The sequence below is a fragment of the Cetorhinus maximus genome, chromosome 18 (assembly GCF_964194155.1).
Source record: "Cetorhinus maximus chromosome 18, sCetMax3.hap1.1, whole genome shotgun sequence".
Classification (NCBI taxonomy): Eukaryota; Metazoa; Chordata; class Chondrichthyes; order Lamniformes; family Cetorhinidae; genus Cetorhinus; species Cetorhinus maximus.
Genome location: NC_135896.1, coordinates 38655339 through 38673604, shown reverse-complemented (window position 1 = coordinate 38673604; position 18266 = coordinate 38655339). Strand labels below are relative to the sequence as shown.

At 44.5% G+C, this 18266-nt stretch overlaps 1 protein-coding gene across 1 annotated transcript; it reads left to right on the top strand.

Moving 5' to 3' along the window:
- The first annotated feature begins 481 nt into the window (after positions 1-481).
- LOC144693532 (exocyst complex component 3-like protein) lies at positions 482-18203 on the top strand. The gene is made up of 6 exons (XM_078563377.1): positions 482-529; positions 2760-2956; positions 9045-9232; positions 11953-12547; positions 16422-16542; positions 18174-18203. Exons 1-6 carry the CDS (start codon positions 482-484, stop codon positions 18201-18203), a joined length of 1179 nt encoding a protein of 392 aa, XP_078419503.1.
- The last annotated feature ends 63 nt before the right edge of the window (positions 18204-18266 follow it).

The following is an 18266-nucleotide window of genomic DNA, read 5'->3' as shown; positions in this document are numbered from 1 at the left end:
ATTTCTGGAACATACTGTGCTGACAATGAGCTGACGTTGCAGATTATTTGAACAGCCCTCATCAGTCCTTTCCAATCCAAATATTTGAAGAATGTGTTTTGCAAGCAGCAAAAGCGACAGCACTGTTGGGGGAGCTTATCACAAATCCTGCTTGGAAATGAATAAAAATAAAAATCACCAGAGTACTTCAGCTTTTGTAAAACCGATCTAACAGCATGTTTCAAATAGTCTCAATATTGTTGAACTGCTTATATAAAGGGATGTGATGACAGATATTTTTAAAAACAAAAGGAACACGTGAAATTATAATTTATATTTATATAAGCAGTGCTTTGGCACTTAGGTGCATCATGGACTCAAGCGTAAGATTACATTTTTCCATAATATGCTCAAGATTTGAATGTGCATATTATGTATGGATACTTTTTTTTATTTGACAGATCTAATTTCATTTGTAATAAGAATCTGATGCTTAGTAAGCATGGTGACGCAGTATGCTGTTAAATCCAGTGACATGATGTCAGTTCAAGTCTGTGATTACCAAACAGTTACTGTTAATGCTATGACTAGAAATAAGATGCTCCCCCTGTAGGGAGGAAGAAAAAACACACTGAAGTCACTGTGGGTCCATTTCATGCACACTCTGAAAGCAAAAGCTTGTGAGCTTTTATTGGCTTCTCCCATTAAAAATATAAATAACCCCTTTTTAAAAACAGTTTTAATATTCTTTTTAAGAACCATATAGAAGTTTACAATACAGGACGGGGCCATTTGGTCAATCATTTATTCGTGGCTCTTTGCTAAAAGAACCCAAAATGAATCCAAGTGCCCTAAACTCTCTTCATAACCTTGTATCTTCCTCTGTACAAATTTGCTTTTCCCTTAAAAAATGTAATGGTCTCTACTTCAACTACTCTGTGAGAATGTATCCAATGCTCTCAACCACTTTGTGTAAAGACAATTCCCTCCTCATTCTCTTCAAGACATTTTAAATCAATGATTTCTTTTCACTTACTTCTCAATCAGTGAAAATAGTTTCCATATTCAACTTATCAAAACATTTCATGATTTTCTAAACCTTTTATATCTCCTTTTAACCTTTACTGCTCCAATGGAAATAGTCTTAATATTTTGTGACCATAGGTTCTCATAGCACATTTTAATTGCTATTTAGAGTCATAGATTGGAATTTTATCCATAGGCGAGCAGTCTGTCTGCTGGGACTGAAAGCGGGACTCGAACCTGCACAGGTGGGTGGCGGGACCCTGGGTGCCATTTTACCGGTGCAGTCTAAGTAAGAGGCCACTGCTGGGAAAGCAATCCAATTGAGGATTTCGGCTCGCTTCCCAGAGCTGTTGTCCCAATCAGAAGATACTTAGGCACCCTCAAAGGCAAGGTAAGTTTTTATTATTTACCATGCCTGTGCCAGGCAGGCCCCAGCAATTGGGGTGGGTGCACCCATAGCTTTGGGGGTGACCACTACCACTGGGTGGCTCCACTGTGGACAATGGAATGGCCAGAAAGGAGGCCTCATCCCCGGAATCCACTGGGAAGACACCTGAGGAATATGGCCTATAATAGGCCACTTAATTGACTTAATTGGCTGCCCAGAGGAAGATGCCTCCTGCTGCCATTTAACAAGGCCTCCCACCTCCCAGAGAATGGGTAAAATACAACCCATAGAGTTATAAGGGCACTGATGGGGGCTAGTCGGCCTATCGAGTCCACACCTGCAGTTCTCTGCAAAGTAATGCAGTCAGTCCTAGTGCTCTGCTCTCTCCTTGTAGCCTTACAAATCTGTTTCCCTGAAGTGTCCTTTGAAATCATTCATTGTCTCCACTTTCATTACCTTTTGTGGGCAGCAAGTTCCAGGTCATCATCACTCATTGGGTAAAAAAGTTCTTCCTCACATCCCTCTACATCTTTTTCCACAAACCTTGTACCTTTATCCTCTAGTCCTTGTACAACCAGCTAATAGAAACAGATTTTCTTTGTCTACCTTATCTAAACTTGTCATAGGGTGGAATCATTCCATGTTTGCACTAAGTGTGGTAGCAGGCGCGAAAAACAATGTTTTACCCACTGGCTGCAATGGCGGCTTCCTATGCCGTATTGTCCCAATCCCACCACATTAATTATGCATTCCCGAGAAACATTCCATTTCGATGGAGGGCGGGCTCTCATTCATCCGCCATGCCATCACCTTGCCACTTCATCACACTGGGCGCTGTATTTAAAATCCAGCCGCATGCACACCTCTCAGTGCTTCCAGCCCAGGACTACTGCACGGAAGACATGGCCCTGAAAGGCAATAAGGCTGTAGGTCCCAGGTTTAATGACACATCCCTTGACCACCTTTTGGATGCAGTGAAAGCTCGCCATGATGTCCTCTAACTCTGCTCTGGCCGCAGGATGGGCAGCAACATCACCAATCCAGCATGGGAGGCGGTGGTCAGCCCCAAAGCCCTACAAAAGAAGACAGCCACCCAGTGCCAAAAAAGGATGAATGATCTCCTCCGTTCTGTCAGGATAAGTCACTCTTCTCATCACTCTCAACTCACACACTCTCAAACCCACCACACATCCACAGGGATCTCACTCACTGCCGGTTCATGGGACATCACCATTCACTCTCTCACGCACACCTTCATTGTCCTCATCCTGTCCATGGGACCTCTCACACCCACGCTTGCCAGGTAAACTTATCACCTAGCCTGGCAGGCGTCCTGATTACACTCTTTCCATCTCTATTCATGCAGGACAAGCTAGCACACAGCAAGAGGGAGAGGTCCAGACTGGTGGAGGAATGCCTGAAATCAAGGTCCTCACGGACTTTGAAAACAGAGCCATCTAACTGGCCGGTGAGGATCTGGACCAGTCCTGTGCTGACGGTGAGGTCGGCGGTGCTCTACCAAGTGAGTATCCAGCAGTGCAACATCCATCAGGCAACCATGCTGTGCGTGATGTGTCCTGTTTCACTAGCCACTACCATGCACAAGTTATCTCCCCTTGCTTTCGCAGGCACATCTGGAAAACAGCCGACAGAGTCCATGACCCAGGGCCTTCAATCAAGACCCGAAGAAACCTTTGAAGAGGAATCTGAAGGCATCTTCACTGAAGACCCGTCACAGCGCTTACCCACACCCTTCGGCAGCACAGAGACACAAACTCGTGGGACCTGGGACCTAGCTTTAGAGTAGCTGTCGTGGAAAACGGAGTGAACACTCAGACCCAGGAGGTTTGTCTCGGAAGCCTTTATTAAATCGTGATATCACGGAGAGCCCAGCAGCATACAATGGAGCTAGCTGACACTCTGAGGAAGCATCAGAGCACACACGTATTTATCGTAAAAGTCGTACATATCAAAGAGCTTGAAGGTGATAAGACTGTCTAACCTTCAATAATTAATTACATTGAGAATCATTGTCTTTGGCAAACACAATTAGTCTATTCTAATTTATGACTATACAGGATATTGGGGGAAGCCCATCTGGTAATAAAAAAGTGAGACAGAGAATAGATAACCATGCTTGACCTTATCTTTAGTGCTAGGGGGTGTACACTCTAGAGAACAGATGACCATTGCTTGATCCTGTCTCTTTGTGTTGGGGGCAGACATCCTAGCCTTGTCTCAAGGATTCTAGGAAGCTTGTTTATGATACTCCTTTTCTCCTTTCCTGCTCAGTTAGCTGGCAGTTGCAGGTATGTGCCTGCTAGCTGAAAAGAGGGAACTGTGCTGTAGTATTCCACTATGGTTTTAACCGTTTAACCCTTAGTTGTCCTGTAGATGTATTTTATTCTTCCACAGTAGCCTTGGGATCACAATCTGGTGAGCACATCGCACTGTCTGATTTACAGCAGGCGGAAGCAAGGACTTCCCAGGTCTCCAGCACTCAGAGGTCTGCTGGAGGCCAGAAATCTGCTCAGTCCTAGTCAAATGACAAGCCTCTGGACTTGGTCACACTTCAGTTTCTGGAGCTCCAAAGGCAAGCTCAGGAATATCAGGAAGGGGTGTCTGCTGAACTCCTCAGATAGCAAGGCACAATGGAGGAGTCCAACACACCGAGGTCAACACTGGTAGGATGGTGGCCGCCATGGAGACCTTGGTCCAGGACATTACTCCTGTACTGCTGTGTGGGCTGAACTCCATCACTGATGCCATAGTTGGCCTCCAACAGTGTGTACGCGATCTCACTCTAGCTACCCCTTCTCCTTAAGGAGTCAGCCAGGGACCCTCAGGCAACCATAGGGAGGAGGATCAGCAGGTGCACAACCCGGAGCCATCCACCCAGGTGTCTTTGGGCGTGTCCGGCCCATCGGATCCCCTCTTCCTGTGACCTCAGCAGCTTTAGCTCCATAGGCTGAGGAGGGTGCCACTGCCATATAACAGTGCCCTGAAAGCAGGCCGAGGCCCTCCAGGACTCGGCCCTCCAGAGGATGTCTGCCAAGGTCATCACAGGCAGGGTGTAGCAGTCAGCAGGCTGCCTCCACCTCTGCTGTGGTTGTCCGGGGAGCACGAAGACATAGCAGCAGGGCTAGGAAAGTTAAGAAGATGTAGTTACACAGCCTGGGCACGGGTGTTAATCACTTGTACATAATGTTCACTATTGTAAATAAACTCCCAAGAGTATCTCCCTGCCTCTGGTTCCTTGCTCAGATGAGCAGTATTTGTGTTACTTAGATGTGAAACCTTGGTTCGTGCACAAGATAAAGGCAGGTGTCTCAGTTCAGGGCCTCTTCCCTGTGCTTTGTGCAGCCTTCAGGCCAAAGTGATGGCCCAGCCTCACACTCCCTGGACGCATTACTGATGCCTGCCCCTCGACGGTGCTTGTCATTGCTGCCAGAATGTCATGGGCAGGCGTCACAGAGTTCCGTCATTCTCTCTGTGTGCTCTCAGCACCTTTTGAAGTGGGGCTGGCCCCCACCTCGTCAGTGTCTGTTACTGGTGATGCTGTGCTCTTGAAGGGGTCAGGTGCTGAAGGGTGACAAAGGATCAGACGCTTCTAAAGTTTCATGTCTACATCTCCATGGTATGACCCACATCATAGAGCGCAAGTGAGCCGCTCTCAGCCAGACAGGAGTCAGACATTCACAGAGGCAATGTGAAGATCTATGGAGTGTCCTCACTGCATGTCACCATCATCCTCCTGGAATCGGGTGACTATTAGGGACTCCACTGCATCTCCATGACAGGAGCCTTATCACAGAGGGTATGTGCACTGCCATGAGCCAGACTGGAGTCAAACGTTCACAGGTGCGATGTGAGGATCTATGGTGTCTCCTCATTGCATGTCGTCATCATCCTCCACAAACCTAGCAGCTATGAGGGCCCCCCAACTATACCTGCCTCATCTGGCCAGTGTGAGGGCCTCATCCCTCATCATCACCTTCGAGGACCTCCTCACCCTCATTCCCGTTGGCATCCTCCTCATTGGAGGAGACCTCCAGCTCCTCCATCTCCACCTGAGCCAGTTTCTCTCCCCATTGCAGGTTGTAAAGGGTGCAGCAGATGATGACGATGCGTGACACCCTCTGTGGACCATATTGCAGGGCTCCAGCAGATTAGTCCAGGCACCGGAACCTCATTTTCAGCACTCTGATGGTTTGCTCCACTCAGGTGCAAGCTGCAGCATGAGCCCCTTTATACCGTCGATCTGCTGCCATCTGAGGCCGCCGCATGGGTGTCATCAGCCACGTCCTCTGTGGGTAGCCCTTGTCCCTGCAGGCTTTCTGGACCTTGGAAGAGGACAGGGATCTGTGACCGACTGAGAATGTAGGAGTCCTGTACACTCCCTGGAAACCATGTGCAGACCTGCAGGATGTGTTTGTGGTGGTTGCACACCAGCTGCACATTCAGTGAATGGAAGCCCTTGCAGTTGACATAGTTGACCGTGTGTTGCAACAGAGATCTGAGCGCCACGTGAGTGCAGTAGATGGCACCCTGCACCTGTAGGAAACCTGAGACCTGGACAAATCCAAGCGCTCTTGCATCCTGGCTGTCCTGGTCCTGGGCAAAATGCACAAAATTGTGTGCCTTTGCGAAGATGGCATCCGTGACTTCATAGATCCATTTGTGGCTGGAGGCTTGCGATATCCCACGGATGTCACCTGTGGAGCCCTGAAAGGAGCCACTGGCATAAAAATTGAGCACCACGGTCCCTTTCACGGCCACTGGCAGTGGATACCATCCATGTCCCCATGGCACCAAATGCTGCAGCAGCTGGCAGATGTGACCAACCAGTTCCCTCAACATGCACAATCTGCGGTGACACTGGCTCTCAGTTATCTACAAGAATGAAAGGCAGTGTCTATAGACCCTGGGTCTCATTAGGCGCTGAACAGCGACGGTTCACTGTGGCTCCTCAGTGCCGTGTGCAGGAGCCCCAGCCGCCCTTTCTTCCTGAGGGTGCTGCTCCTCCTTCTGCACAGCCAGGCGCCTCCATTTCTCTCTTCTCTGTCGTCTCCGTTCTCTGTATGCCATGAGGCATACAGCTAGGGCATCAAGATCTATGCTCCTGATGTACTCCTCCTGCAGGATGAAAGAGGGAGACGTGTGGGTTAGCATGGGTGTTCTAAGATTCTGCCAAAAATTCATCACCTTACACTTCTCTTTATTAAATTCCATTTGCCACTTGTCTGCCCATTCTGCTAGCATATCTATATCCTGTTGCAGTCGATTTGTATCATCCTCACTGTTTGCTATATTTCCAAGTTTGGTATCTTCAGCACCTTTTGAAACTTTACTCTGTATTCCAATATCCAAGTCATTTATATGTATCTCAGAAACCAGTAGTCCTAGCTGTGACCCTTAGGGAAATTACTGTCTACCATCCTTCAGGCTGAAAAACAACCATATACCATGACTCATTGTTATGTGTCCTTCAGCTTACTATTTTTAAACCAACTGACACTGACTCTCTTATTCCTTGAGTCTCAATTTTGTTAGCCAACTTTTTATTGGTACCTTGTCAAATGCTTTCTTAAAATCCATAGGCTAGTATTTTCGGTCGGTGAGCGGGGACGGGGCCTGCTCGCCGACATGTAAAATGATGCGCGGTGATGTCGGGTGTGCGTCCCGACATCATCCCGCATCATTTAGATTGACAGTTTGACCTGTCAACGGCCTATTAAGGCCATTAAAAAACCAATTGAACTCATTAATGGACCTGCCCATCTAACCTTAAGTTTGGTGGGCAGGCCGGGAGACCAGGCGGGCTTGTGAAAAAACATGAAACTTCATCCACGGACGGGATGAGGCTTCCTGAGTGATTTTAAAAATGCAGAATATTTTACAATAAAAATTATGGACATGTCCCAACTCATGTGACAGTGTCACATGAGGGGTCATGGCAGGGAAATGTTTTTCTAGTCTTTATTCAAAGTTTTAAATCGGAGCTGATCTCCCTGAGGCAGCACTCTGCCTCAGGGAGATCTATACACTCTTTCGTGCGCATGTGCGAAAGAGCACACTCCCGGCTGAGGGAATCCCCCCCCCTCAACCGCACAGGGAGCGCATAGCGCTTCCTGGTGCATGTCACGCTGGGCGGGCCTTAATTGGCCTGCCCACATAAAATGGCGGCACACCCCCAACGAGGGCGCTGATCGGAAACCCGCCTGCTCGTGCCGGCTCCTGCACAACCTCCCCCCACCAGCCCGACGGGGGGAAAATGTTGCTCATACAGACAGCATCCAATGCATTCTTTCATCAGCCATCCCTGTGACTTCATCAAAAAGTCAATTAAATTAGTCAAGCACGATCTGCCTTTTACAAATCCATGCTGTCTCTCCTTAATTGAATAAACCTTTATTGAATATGGCTGTCACAATTGTGACTTTCCAATCCTCAGGTCCCTGTATCTAAGGGAGATTGGAAGATTCTGCTTTCCTCACCCCCACTCCTTTTAGCAATCTGGAATACAAGCCACTCTAAGCATAGCCAGCCTTTTCTAGGACTTCCTGCCTACCAATTTTGATCTCATCCATTACCTCTACCATCTCCATGCTGATGTGTTGTCAGCATCCTCTTTAGTAAACAATGTACTCATTAGGTATTCGAACCTTGCCCTACACCTCTAAGCATACATCACTCTCTTTGTCCCCTATAGGCCTCACCCCACCTCTTACTCCGTTTACTATTTAGATGCCAGTGGAAGATTTTTTGGTTCCCTTTTATGTCAACTGCAATTCTATCCTTATATTCTCTCTTGGCCAGTCTTATTTTCTTCTGCGCTTCCCCTCTCAACTTAATGCACTTGGCCTAGTTCTCGCAGGGAGAATTCACTTGACATGCATCCTACACCCTCTTTTTCTTTGTTACATCATATCCTCTATCTCCCTCGTCATTCAAAGAGTCCTATTTTAGATGGCTCCTTGCTCATCTCTATTTCTAATCTAGAATTTATGAAATCATGATCAGTCTTACCTAAGTGTCCCCCCACAGACACTTGGTCCACTTGGCCCAAATTGGCCACCTCATTCCACAGCAATAAATCCAGCAAGGCTTCCTTCCTTAAAAACAAAAGGGTCGTGAGGACTCGAAACGTCAACTGATTTCTTCTCCACCGATGCTGCCAGACCTGCTGAGTTTTTCCAGGTAATTCTGTTTTTGTTTAGGCTTCCTTCCTTGTTGCATTTGTTTTAAAATTGTACTTATGATTGATTTGATTGTGAAATTTACAGTTACTTTCTTTGCAATGGAAATAGAAAAAAAACACATATTAACCAAAATATAATGTGCCCTTAATGTGAATTACAGATGTTTATGGGATTCTACATTGATTTGAAGTCTCACAACATTGCTGCTGGACAATTTACTGGGTCATAGATTATAATTGTAATTTATCCCAGCCATCCTTTAACCTGTATAAAATACTTTAAACTTGAGGATGAAATCAGGTTGTAAATCATGTAAAGAAATAAGGAATAATATATATGCTTTGATGAATTTTGACTGAGAATGACTCAGCTTTTCAATGGATCAGATGACTATAATGAAGGTTTATATATAAAATAACAGCAATTGTAATGAACTCTTAATAATACAGGAGGAAAATGCCCTACAATTGGAAATTGAAATGGGGAAATAAGACAAGTAGCTCTGAAGAAGGTAATTTAATCCCCAGGGAAAGGGACGATGTATTTAAAACTTTAAAGAAAGTGCGGAAATTGAAAAAACATTCTGCAGAAAAAGAACACAAGCGACCTTTTTCTGATCCACCTGATGTGTCTACAGGTAAAAACATTTTGCTGTTGTTGTATTTCTGAAATTTTTAAAGGACAGTTTTGTAATTTTTAAAGTTTGAGGTAGGTTTCTATGAAAGTGTTCTTTTATTTAATTTTTGTTTCAGATCATTTACCAACAGTCTTAATATCTGTGAAGCCCTGCAGATAGGAATAGCGTGCATAACAAAAACAAACTGTATAGAAACACTCACTATTATCCTGTTCCTGAATTAAATCCAATGGAAAGAAGGTTTGTCCTTCTCCAAGTACACCATCCCTCATGAAATTCACACAGAGATACAAGTTCATCAACACTGACAGCTGTCCTTGGGCATTTGACCAAGTGACAATTCTTCATGCATAAACCAAGATGGTCAACAGTAGGCTGTTATTTGATTACAGAGGCCATTACAACTTTCATCCCTGATGCAAATACATTGACTGGGAGGCCACTTAATGGCTAACAGGAATTAGAATGCTGACTAATTTTCTCGCCCCTTATCCAGGATTCCCTGACATCAATCGTAGTGCAACCCAGCTGCAGCAGGCCGAGATCTAGAAAATCAATACAGGGAAAATTTTCAATGTTTCTCTTTCCCGATCTGTATGACCTGATTCTACACTGTGGCTCTATTTTTTACTTTCCAATTATAGCTCCTCCTTTGCTGAAGGTGGGAAAACTTGCTGGGTATTGTTCCGTTGGCACAGATAGCACTTTGATACTTTAAGGAACATTCTTTAGTTTGAGCTTTGATACTAATTGCTGGCAGGGTGTTTGACCATGGAAGGCATTCCAGCTAAAACCAATCCTGCCATATTGTGCTCTGTCAGACTAAAACCTGGGTTGGGGCTGCTCAAACTCATTTCCTGCAAGTCTCTTACAACTAGCCGAGAAATTAGACTCTCAAGGTTGAATTTTTAGGCTCTGATGGGGGTGGGCATGGACGTTGAGTTGCTGTAAAGTTTTGTGCTGTCGGCTAGTGTGCTGGTTCCTTCCTGCCCCAGGGCCATTTTCCTGGAGGTGGGATGGGGGTGTGCAGGGCTACCAGCCCGCAAGCAATGGGTAGCCAATTTAGCTAATTAAGGCCCAATTAAAGCCTATTGTTGGAGCCGATTAGAACTTTCAGATGCCTGGAGGTGTTGAGGAACAGGCCAGCTGACTGGATATGGCCTTAGGGCTGTGCTTCATGCAGACTTATATGGATCCACCCACCCCACCCCCCGCCTGCCTTGCATCAGCTGCAGCCAAAGGCCACCCTGTGGAGGGCATTTTTAAAATTTGACATTTTAAAAAGCTGCAAAGACCTTGATGCACTCTCTCCCTCACTTAGATTGAAAGGCTAGCTTCTACTTCTTCTGACATGGAGGGTATCCTATTGACCCTCCAGCTTTGACAGCTTACCCACCATCCTTAATTGGACAGCAAGCCTGCCCTCTGACCACTAATTGGCCACTTTGAGAAAAATCACAGTTAAGCGAGGACTTCCGAACCCCATTCAAGCCTGATGGTGAGTTCCTGTAGCGATTTTGATAGATTTCAACCCTGGCTTTAGAGATGAATAATCAAGGAGACCTGTAATAGTCACTCACAAAGTAAAACCTTATCTCATGGAGTAGAAAACCTGGAAATCTCTGGCCCTGGCATAAATGCTGGAATCCAACTGCTGGGGATCTGTGGCTTTAAGACAACCAATCACCTCATTTAAAAAGTAGCAATGGTCATCCATGCTGCTAGGGCACATCTTTGGTGCCTGCCTGCACTCGAACACTCGGAATCCCTAAAACATGGGTCGTGCGTGCAGAGGTGCCAACATCCTCCTTGAATGATACCACTCTTGCTTCCTTGGGTCAGAAGGTTTACAAAATGGCTTTCATTTTTCAGTGGTCCTGACCTAGATATAGCAGGTGGACCTCACTTCCATGGTTAGGCTCAGATCAGCAGACCAAACTACAATGTTCTGCCTGACCTGTGAGCCCATGCCCCTGACCATACCCCTCCACTGCTGGCCTTGTGCAGGGCTAGTGGAAGTTCAGTCTTATACATGGCCCTATATAAATTTTCAGCAATTGTCTCATATATTGTTGGCATGAAGTTCGATGGGGTCAGCAGGAGCTGCTCCTGGTGGATGTGATTGTGGAGTAAGTGCCGCAGTTGATGGCTTGTCAAATTTTAGGGCCATTGTACTTGCTGAGTCATCCAGACCTGTGAGGCATCTAGTTTAATTTATAGCCTGTTCTGAATTAGCTGCTCTCAATCTGAGCGTAAGTAAGAGAGTTGGCTGTCAGCAATCCTGAATTAGAGATGGAAAGCCAGGAATTCTGTTCCTCATTGCTATCCAGTGATGCTTGGACGAAAGTATTTGTGTAAATGCCAGGGGATGATGGGACTTAATTCAACTGTGATGATCTGACAGTCAAATAGCATGCTAATACTCAGGCCCACATTTGTGTAATGAATACTTGAGTGAGGTAGAGAGATTGGTACCTATGGAATCTTACTACAGCAGGAGTAAATGTCTTCTGAAGCAGGGGAAAGAAAATTGGCAACATAGTTTTTTTTAAATTTCATTACTAATTTTACCATTATTTACTCAATTTACTTTTCAAATGAAATTAGTGAGGGCAGGAATTTTAGACCCCTAAATACTTAGAATTAGATTGTAGAGTAAGACTGTACTTATTATATTTAAAAAAAATCTGTTTGGTTTGATTTAATTTTTTTCCCCTAAGTTACAGAAATTCAAAAATTAATAAAGGACAGAAAAATCAAAGAAGCTAATTGTTGGATTGTTAAACATAAAGACAAATACACATCGCTAAATAATGCAGAAACAACTCCAAACCAGCAAATGATGTTGGACGTAGACAACCTTTTGGAAGAATTGAAAAGCATGATGTGGTCATTGAATACACCATTACATAATCTCGAGGACTTTCTTTTATTGGTGCATAATGTAGCTCAGCTGGAAGATGAAAGAGATTTGACGCAGTGGGAGCAGAAACTGGAAACAGGGAACTTGGAAACTGGAAGACCAAGAGCATGGAAACAACAGTTTACTGAAATAGTGCAACAGTTTGTGCAGAAACAAATCCCATTATTCACGGAAAATAATGTTGAAAACAGTGTGATGGAACATGTAAGAAACCTGCAGCAGACTGTGTTAAATGATTTATTGTCTTTCTTAAACCAAAACGAGATCTTTAAAATATTTGCAAAAGAATATCATGCTTGTATTTTTCGTCACCTTGAGCAAATTCTCCAAGCAAATCTGGACATTGAAGATTTATTCAGTGTTTTCGTTTGGGTCACTCATACATATAAAAGGTAAGCCTGTCCTTTCAGGAGTTTTGTGAGTCCTGCTCAACATAGATTTCATAGGTTTAAGCAGCACAGAGAAATATAGTAAATAACCAAACACAGATATACCATAGCATTTCTTTTCTGTAAACTTTCTATTCTAGTGATCTGTTTATACCCTATGGCAGTGTTAGCAACAGTGCTAGCCCAAACATGTTAAATTGGCAGCAAAACAAAAAAGTCCACATTTCTCTGTTGGTATATGGCTACCCACATCTAAATTAAACACTACTGGCCATAATACCATTTTGTCCTCTTGGGTGGAGATTTTCAACACATATATGAGGTAATTGTATGATACTGTGCTCCCAGCAGGAGATTGCATGCATTTGCAGTGAGTACCTGGCCAAAGATTCAGGATTATAGCATTGTATCCCATCTCTGACCCATGCTCCCTATATGTGTAGCTTCTTGCTGGGTCACAAAATTAGTCCTCTAATTGATTTGTTGTTACTCGTGCACTTTTTAATGCATCGCGGATAAACAACATGGTATAACTGAAGTTAAGTATTAATGAGGGCAAATATTTCAGCCATTTGACCTTGAGGTTACTTGGAATACAGAAGTAATTGAAGAAATTGAATGGGAGGAATTAAATTTCTTTTTCTCTTATGCAGCCCAGGTAAAGAAAATGATTTGTTATTTTCTGATGAGAATCTGCTGAGGGTCTGCTAATATGCCCAGGACAGTGGTTATGCATGTCTAAGCTTGCTCATGCTTGGACAACATTGTGGGTTTAGGTCTCCTACCTTTACAATGTGTGAGGATGCAATCTGAAACATTGGGCTGGTTTCTTGCGGTATAATTAAATGCTCCATTTCTCATTCTAACATTTCCATTCTGTAAAGGGGGTCTATGCTTAATCTCATCAGGTTTATGGACCCGGTGAGATGTAGTTAATGAATTCTATGCGTCCTTTCTCCTGTGAATGTATATATAAAGTTGATGCCTTTCTGAGCCTTCCTTATTCTCTTCCTCGTTTTGAACTGATCACGCCATCAACAACTTGCATTTATATAGCAACTTTAATATAGGGTGTAATTTTCTGCTCCTGTTGATAGCGGGCATGTTTAGCAGCGTGAGCGGACAATGTGGCGAAAAGGCCAAAAATCAGTTTTACACCGTTGTGAAACTTGTTTGCAATCGTCCGCTCCACCCCCCCACCCCCGTCAATGACCGACGGTGTTTCCTGCCACCACATGTGGGGAACCTAACTTCAATGCTTTAGCATCTCATTATAAGTCCTGCTCACCAGAATCATCTGGGCACGCGCCGATGTGTTTCATAACTGTACATAAATGACATGCACCTGGCGAGCTGCACTTTGCTTGGGACTTCGAGCTTTGTTTGCTACCTTGCTTCGGTCAGCACTCGCAGTCATCAGCGTCAGGCTTCACAGGCAGCACCGCATCATGTTTAGGGGGGCTCATGGGCTACCTAGCAGAGCAGCCTAAGGCAGAGGTGGCTTTTCAATGGCTACATGGTTTGGGGAAGGGGGAGAAGTGGCCCCAGGCAAGGGAAGAGGCTGCAGGGTGAGGGGTGTGCTGAGGAAGTGGGGTATCCCAGGGTGTGTGTGGAGACACATGTTGATTGTGCAAGTGGCCTCAAGATGGTGAAAGTTGAGGAAGCAGTCACAAGAGGAGATGAGGCCTGATGTAAATGTGAGGGTATGTTTATGAGAGAGTGAGTGGTGATGTCCCTTGAGCTGGCAGTGAGTGAGATGCCAGTCAATGTGTGATGGCCTTGTGAATGTGTGAGTTTAGAGTGATCAGATGGTTGCCTTAGAGGATGAGATCATTCATCCTCTTTTTGCACTGGATGGCCAACCTCTTCTGTGCAACGTTGGCACTGACCACCATTGCCACCGCCTCCTAAGCTGGAGTGATGACACTGATAGGCCTCCTGCAGCCAGAACGTGTTTTTTAAAAAATTCATTCATGGGATGTAGTCTTCGCTGGCTGGGCCAGCATTTATTGCCCATCCCTAGTTGCTCTTGAGAAGGTAGTGGTGAGCTATCTTCTTGAACCACTGCAGTCCATGTGGTGTAGGTACACCCACAGTGCTGTTAGGGAGGGAGTTCCAGGATTTTGACCCAGCAACAGTGAAGGAACGGCGATATAATTCTAAGTTAGGATGGTGAGTGACTAGGAGGGGTACTTCCAGGTGGTAGTGGTGTTCCCATCTACCTGTTGCCCTTGTCCTTCTAGATGGTAGTTGTCGTGGGTTTGGAAGGTGCTGCTGAAGGAGACTTGGTGAATTCCTGCAGTGCAACTTGTGTACACACTGCTGCTACTGTGCATCGATGGTGGAGGGAGTGAATGTTTGTGAATGTGGTGCTAATCAAGCGGGTTGCTTTGTCCTAGACCGTGTCAAGCTCCTTGTGTGTTGTGGGAGCTGCACTCATCCAGGCAAGTGGCGAGTATTCCATCAAGACTTGTGCCTTGTAGATAGTGGACAGGCTTTGGGGAGTCAAGAGGTGAATTACTTGTCGCAGGGTTCCTGGCCTCTGACCTGCTCTTGTAGACACAGTGTTTATATGGCTAGTCTAGTTCAGTTTCTGGTCAATGGTAACCTCCAGGATGTTGATATTGGGGGATTCAGTGATGGTAGTGCCATTGAACATCAAGGGGTGATGGTTGGACGCTCTCTTGTTGGAGATGGTCATTGCCTGACACTTGTGTGGCGCGAATGTTACTTGCCGTTTGTCAGCTCAAGCCTGAATATTGTCCAGGTCTTACTGCATTTGGACATGGGCTGCTTCAGTATCTGAGGAGTCGCGAATGGTGCTGAACATTGTGCAATCATCAGCAAACATCCCCACTTCTGACCTTATGATGGAAGGAAGGTCATTGATGAAGCAGCTAATGATGGTTAGGCTGAGGACATTACTCTGATGAACTCCTGCAGTGATGTCCTGGAGCTGAGATGACTGACCTCCAACAACCACAACCATCTTCCTTTGTGCTAGGTATGAGTCCAACCAGTGGAGAGTTTTCCCCCTGATTCCCATTGACTCCAGTTTTGCTAGGGTTCCTTGATGCCACACTCGGTCAAATGCTGCCTTGATGTCAAGGACAGTCACTCTCACGACATCATGGCAGGCCTCCAAAAGGCATTCCAGTGATGGGTCACTGAACTCTTTCTTGGCTTTCAGGGCCATGTCTTCACTGGAGTGGTTCTGGGCTGCAAGCATTGAGAACTGTGTGCGTGGCTGCAGTTTAGATATGGCACCCGGAGTGAGGAAACAGTGGGATAATGGCGTGGTGGGTGATTCAGAGGCCACCCGCCAGCAAGATGGTGTGTTTCCTGTGGCTGCATAAGTAATGAGGTAGGAAGTGGACGATAGTGTACGAAAACCCGCCATTGCGGCTGGCGGGTAAAATGTTGATTTTCACGCCCGCTACTGCACTTAGTGCAATTCTGGGATAATTCCGCCCATTGTAAAACATGCCAAAGGGCATTATCACTGGGGCATTATCAAACAAAATGTAACACAGTTCTAAGATGAGCATTATAGGGAATTGAGGGAACCAATCCCAGACATAAGGCACACGATTGTCATTTGACATATTGTTGCAGCCTTTGCACATTTTTACACATAAGCAGACTACACCACAAAAACTGTATTATTGAACTTCCCAGAAAAGTGCTAGCTGAGTCCTAAGGGCAACCTGCCTGCTCACCCCCCCAACCAGGAAGTGATGAGTGACTCAGAGGGACTTAGTTGAGAACAGCGAGAAACCCCCAAAATAATAATTGAACATATCTCAAAATAGTTTTCTCCAGTGGAAGGAAAAGCCCTTATTTATGCATATTCTATCTGTTTATTTTTGTCTTCCAGTGAGGAATTCATGGGCCATCCTAGCATTCGAAATATAACACTGAAAGCATCAGTATTAGATCCCATTTTGGAAGCCAATTGGATATACAGTGCTTCAGAGAAATTGATCAGCACAGTGCAGGTAAAACCAAAAGAAAGAAATGTTGCTGGAGGTATCACTGTGTAATGATAACTATTTTTCTTCACACTGCAGTATGTATTATCATTGGGTTCACTATTATGTAGAATTGCTAGGTTTTTTCCCACACTTTAATGAGTGTATCCCACTTATCAATAAAAGCATTATGAGCCAAGTATGATATCATCATTTATGGTTTAAAAATATTACACCGTATCCATTTGTGTTTTCTCTATGTCACTTGATCATTGCTAACATTGCCTATATATTTACAGAACTAAAATCATGTGGTGTCATTCATAGCAACTGAAGCTATTTATTTATTCATGTTTTAAAAATAAGTGATATCATTCTTCTGAAGTTCTGATTTAGGGTTCTAAATGGTAACATTATGCTCTTATATCAACAATTAAGTAAATCTTTACATGTAAGTGTCTCGAACTTGTTGAACTTTGTGCACTTGTTGTCCAATTGCTGCCTCAGCAAGTCTTTCCTTTTTAAAAAAAAAATCAATAAAAGGCTGTGGTTAATAAATGTAAAATGCACCACATCTTAATTATAGGCTGTCTGTGATGAAAAATTTCCACTGCTGCACTCTGAATACATTGACCATTTCTTAACTCTCAAGCAAGCACTTAAAAGGGATTTCCAACTAACTAGGAAGCAACATAAAGGGAAGAAATATAATGTTTTCCATTTTGAGGATTTCCTGTGGCATTGGTCGCTATAAATTGAAGGATTTATTAATTTATAAGTGCAAGAGCTTGATGTCATGTTATGATAACACATTCTGCTTTTTGAGAGGAAGTTGGGCAATATTAGGTCTGCTCCTTTAAGGCCTTTCATTAGTTTGTTTTTATCCAACAAAATATTAGCTAAGGTAGCAATTGAACTCAAGAGGCAGGAATTTCCTGTTTTCGTGAAGGTGCTTGGGTGGGTAGGGACCCACAATTTTGGATTTCCGCCCAATTTAGGTGAACATATTTTTGGCTGAAAAATTAGGTAATAATGGAAGGATAGAGCAATAGGTGACAGTGTCCATCATTATCACTCAACAATGCTGGATGCTAAGAACACAGCAGTGAATAGGCATCTGACATGATCAGGTAATAGGATATGGAAAATAAGGAGTTTTTTAACACAACAACCGTTTTATTGATGGGAAGAGAATTGCGAGAAATATTCTAAGGGAAGCCACATTAGGCCTTTTAATGGCTGGATTCAAAACTTTGGCAATGCTACTTGGACCATTAAGGAGCTGCAGACATCTCACTTCCGCTGCAACAGCCCATTCCCTTTGGCCCTTCTTACCTTCTTACCCAGCAGTGAGTACTTGAATGAGTAAGTAGGAACATCACTGGGGACCCACTGAGAAAACTTAATCCTGGAAACTTCAGGGGTTGAGGGCTGGGTGGTGGGTCAGTCAGATGACACACAAACTGCTCCAATACTGCAGGTTGAGCTGTGGTGGAAATCCTGGCTTAGGGCTCATAGCTATAAATAATCATCTCAATTGCAGTTCCTTTGCTCTTGGTACATTTGTGGTCAATGAAAGATCTGGAACAGTTTCTCTGAAACCACCAGGAAGTCACTGGTTTTCTTTACCATTTTTGCCACTATTTTTTGTCACTTAGGTGGCATATGAGGTGAAATGTGCTGATTGAGATTTGCTGGATGTATATAAAAGCCTAAATGCATAGATTACTGTTTCAGATTCAGAACTTTTC